The 4,539-nt window shown below is 39.2% G+C and overlaps 1 protein-coding gene across 2 annotated transcripts in view; it reads right to left on the bottom strand.

Annotated features, from left to right (window-relative positions):
• Window positions 1-3,005: 3,005 nt before the first annotated feature.
• The window catches only part of LOC138049305 (inhibitor of growth protein 1-like), a 27,975-nt gene continuing 26,441 nt past the window's right edge, over window positions 3,006-4,539 (bottom strand). For both annotated transcript variants that reach the window (XM_068895523.1, XM_068895524.1), the window contains one exon: window positions 3,006-3,512. In XM_068895523.1, the coding sequence (XP_068751624.1) occupies window positions 3,458-3,512 (55 nt within the window). In that variant the 3' untranslated portion in view covers window positions 3,006-3,457. The remainder of the gene's footprint in view (window positions 3,513-4,539) is intronic.

The following is a 4,539-nucleotide window of genomic DNA, read 5'->3' as shown; positions in this document are numbered from 1 at the left end:
GTCTTCCGCGATTATTCCATCGCGTTCACGTACTACAATGTAGGCGATGTACTCTAATAGCAAATTGTATCAGCGGTTTCATAGTGAAAAAAGAGAACGAAAGGTTCACATTTGCATGCTCACATGGTCGTGAAAACCTCAAGTTTGGTGATTTCACGATGTTTCCGTAAAAATATGCGTTAAAATGCGTGCTGCACGATTGTTTTTACTCTTTTAACCGTCTTTTATAGCCGTCTTCGTTTCCGCCGGAAATGGACTCCCTAACGTTGCGGGCTTCAAGTCTTTTCCTTGCGTATCATACGTAAACTCGAGTTTTTCATTTGTTTATTTAAATACAGGCAAGGGGCAAGTTCAGTGACTATTTTACGGCAAAAAGACTATCTATCTCTAAATGCAGACACTACACAGTAAACAGTAAATTTAAAAGCAGAATATAGTAAAGATAAAAACAGGTCAGCTTAGGCAGAACGGATAGAGTCCCATATGACGAAGTTAATAGAGAATCCACGTGTTTGTTCCATGCGAGGTGTTGATCCATGTGGACACCCAATAGCTTTGTACAGGAAATTCTCTTTAGCGCAGAGTCCCCGCAAACGATAGGAAGATCCCGTTCTTCTAAACTATGATAGCGTGCCATCTGAGGTGTGGAGATAAGCATCCAGTTCGTTTTTGTTGGGTTCAAGGCCAGATTACAGTTCTTAGAATAGTTCTTCAGTCTTGCGATGGTTTTATTTGTTTGAGCTGCTGAGGAGTCCAAGTCGCCGGGCTTCGAGTGGACATAGAAAGTCGTATCGTCAGCGTACTGATAACAATCACACTGTAATTCCTTCTGGAGATCAGCAACGTAGAGATTAAAAATAAATGATCCAAGAATGGAACCTTGCGGGACGCCAAATTGAACTGTAGCCATGTCCGACCTTCTGTCATCTATTTGCACCATCACTCGGAATAGTTTCTCCTTTTTTCAAACAAATAAACATATTCTGTCCTTAGATATAGTTGGGGTAATCATATCAAGACGAAATTTGGCCAGGGTATTAAGTACCCATCGTAGATTTCTCTGTTCTGTTCTCGTCTCGTCTCGACTGCCTGTCCCTGGGTCTCCGAGGATGGAGAAATTCTTGACTATTGCTCCGTTATAGCCTCGTTTGCTTACACAAAAACAAAGATGGAGGATTTCAATTTGAATTGACAGCGACATTTATATTATCTCTAGCCAAATAGGTGACAGGTGGGCTGGAAAATGAGCGACAAAGCGACATCAGAACCCCCCTTAGAAGGCCTCAACAACAACGACAACAGGGGCTCTCATCTGTGTTCTGTAGTGTCAGTTGGATTGTCTGTGGCTGCTCGTAAACATTATAACGAAATTCACGCAGGAAAATAGCGGGGAAAAGGGAGATAATTATCGTTGAAGTGCAATTTCAATGCGAGTGTCAAAGTCCCCTACTTTATTTGTAGACTAATATTACTCAAGTTGAATTGGGAAACCAAACAGCTGTCTCAATGTGTCTTTAACAGCATCTCTCACTTCTTTGATCTTCCAACAGTAAAGAAATGGATTTAACGATGAGTTGAAATAAACTAGAGTCAAAGTTATTCTTTCTGCGAAGACGAAGGAAGAAATTTCTCCTCTTCTTAGTTCTCGATATGTTAAAGGCGTCACGGCAATGTGTGGCAAATAGCAAAATATTAATGCCAATTGCACCAACATTGCACTAGTCACTGTCTTTTGGTATCGCCTTACAAAAACTGGAATGGTTGCTGGAATCGCGTGAACTTGATTTTGAAGGATTCGCAACCGAATAAAAATCCTCGAGTAGCAGTAAATGATTATTAAAAGACATCCCAAAGAATCAGTCATCATCCAAACCAACGTTGCAGTGTCATTCAAAAGAACTGGTAAGGTGCTCGCAACTGCAGTAGCCCAGATCACGATCACAGCTACATAAACTCGCTTAATAGTTACAACCGCTCTGTACCTGAGTCCTAGCAAGAGAGCCAGATGCCTATCTACACTAATGGCGACTGTTGTGGTCAAAGACACTCCACAAAGAATAAAGCTTGTTGTACGAGTTACAGCAAGGACGTAACGACACACCTGTCGTAGTTCGAGCATTAAAGACACCAAGAAAGCGACATGGCATGGTTGGGAGACGACACCCACTAGTAGATCAGTTGTCGCCAGATTACGAAGAAGGAGTTTGGACGGAAGATGAAGCGAGATGTGCTTGTGAAGAGAGATAAGAATCAGAGTATTTCCAGTGATGGCAGTCATGGCGAGAACAATATTGAAAGCTAAAATATATATCAAGTTGCTGTGTTGGGAACCACCAGCTAATTTTGCTGAGCAGATCAGTACATCGTCGAATTCCCGGGAATGTCCGGTAATATTTTCCTCCAACATTTCGCTAAAGTACGATGGCCTTGTCTTGCAAACTGGGTCACCTTACAGCCCTTTTAACGGCTTTGGAACTGTCTTAGTAGGGTAAGTTAGGACGCAAACTGCTGACTCGCACAAAGGTGATTGAACCCGGAAATAATCAACGAGTTGAGTGACATCTGATTTGTCGCCTTAAAAATTTACATACTGCAACAGAAATAAAAGGCAGTTTAAACAAGGACAATGGCAACGTCAAAAAAAAAAAACGTCCCTACATATTAAAACTTAACGCTATCGCAAGTATTTCTCTATTATTCCGTCTTCTTCCGTGATCTCTTTGTACAAACGGGCGAACTGTCCTGTAACTGGATGGGTACAAAAGGGTATTTTGAAGTTAAAATAAAAATAGAAAATGAACTATTTTTGTTCGTTGTTGCAAGTTCATGTTGTCGTCAAAACCCAACATTTGGTGATTTCACGTTGGTGTTTTGTGGAGTACGGCAAAGAAATGCACACGATGAGCGTGCCGCACGAGCATCACCATTATTTTTCCTTGTTTAAGGACGTTCGCGCGAAAATTTTTCAACATTGATTTTTTTTCTAAAGCGTATCATACGTAAACTCGAGTTTTTCATTTGTTTATTTAAATACAGGCAAGGGGCAAGTTCAGTGACTATTTTACGGCAAAAAGACTATCTATCTCTAAATGAAGACACTACACAGCAAACAGTAAATTTAAAAGCAAAAAATAGTGAAGATAAAAACAGGTCTATTCGTTTTTTTTTTAAAGAATCTTGGTCTTCGGTCATAAAGTGGTTTTCATTTGAGTGCCGCAAGACCAAAACGTTTGCTTAGCCAATCATAACAGGGGCAGATAATCAAATTAACCAATCCCAAAGGAAAGCCAATAAATGCAACCGGCTATGAGCGCGGGAAAAGTCCCTTAGTTTTCTTTTCGCCCCTGATTAGCTATGAGCTTGGCGCCAGATTTGTAGCCAAATCACCAAGAGAAGTTATCTAAAACCAAAACAGATCAACACACAATTGAAAACCACTTCAACGAGATCCACTGCATCATCTTAGGCAGCTTCGCTCCCTCTTTCGTTCAGGCATACACTTGGGGCAGTACCTGTCAAAGGAAACAAATTCCTGTTAAAACCTTTCCATGTAGTTTAAAGGGGTTTGTTTTTCTTCTTCTTTTGCGCTGTTTAAAAAGTCTCGCGCACTCGCAGAATTCGAACCATTTCTAGAAAATCAGGAGCCCATCAGTAGGAGCTTGCCTCCCCCATACAAGCCCTATGAGTCAACCTTTGCCCATATATTTCTATTTTTAGAACGCCACGAGTTATTCGGCACTGCACGCGCTGTTTAAAACAGCCAATCAGAATAAATTCATTGTCTAACGAAGACAAAAATAGCAAAAACAATGTACGCAAATTGTGCGAATTGATGTAAATTGATGTAAATGCCAGTCTCCTGCTGAAGGGTTGGTTCTAAAAATAGAAAGATACGGGCAAAAATTGACTCAAGGATAAAGTGCACATGGAGACTCCTACTCATGGGCTCCTGGGAAAATACTTTTTAAAAAAAACCTGCGGAACTGCAGTTATTGGTAAAGCTGTTCTCGTACTTGCTCTCAAGATTAGACAAGAGTGATGATAGCTAGAGCTCTTTATTAGGTCTAAATTCAAACGTTTCTGATAACCATTAGATACAACTGAACCACGATATTTGTTAATGAAACAAATTTCGAAATGTTCGGTTCTACACCGACAAGAGTTATCATAATAATAATAATAATAATAATAATAATAATAATAATAATAATAATAATAATAATAATAATAATAATAATGGTTAATTACAGAATCCAACAATTAAGAGGCTCTTCTTCTGTAAAAATACTAAACTAAAAAACCTACAATATGATTAAAAGTGTAATAACAATAATAAATTAACAAATGTAACTTATCAATAAGTATTAAAATATACAAGAATAATTATGTGAATTCAAGACTGATGCTTAACAAACAAATGTTTCTTAGCACTGAGGCAAAAAACTTTATGATCTGAAATGTTTCTTATTACGATCGTGAGTCTATTAAACAGCGTTGCCGCCGAGTGCTGGAAGGTTCCTGATTCTTTAGGAATGGAGA

This window comes from Montipora capricornis, chromosome 5 (genome assembly GCF_036669925.1).
Source record: "Montipora capricornis isolate CH-2021 chromosome 5, ASM3666992v2, whole genome shotgun sequence".
NCBI classification, from domain to species: Eukaryota; Metazoa; Cnidaria; class Anthozoa; order Scleractinia; family Acroporidae; genus Montipora; species Montipora capricornis.
This window is presented reverse-complemented; position numbering and strand designations above follow the sequence as displayed.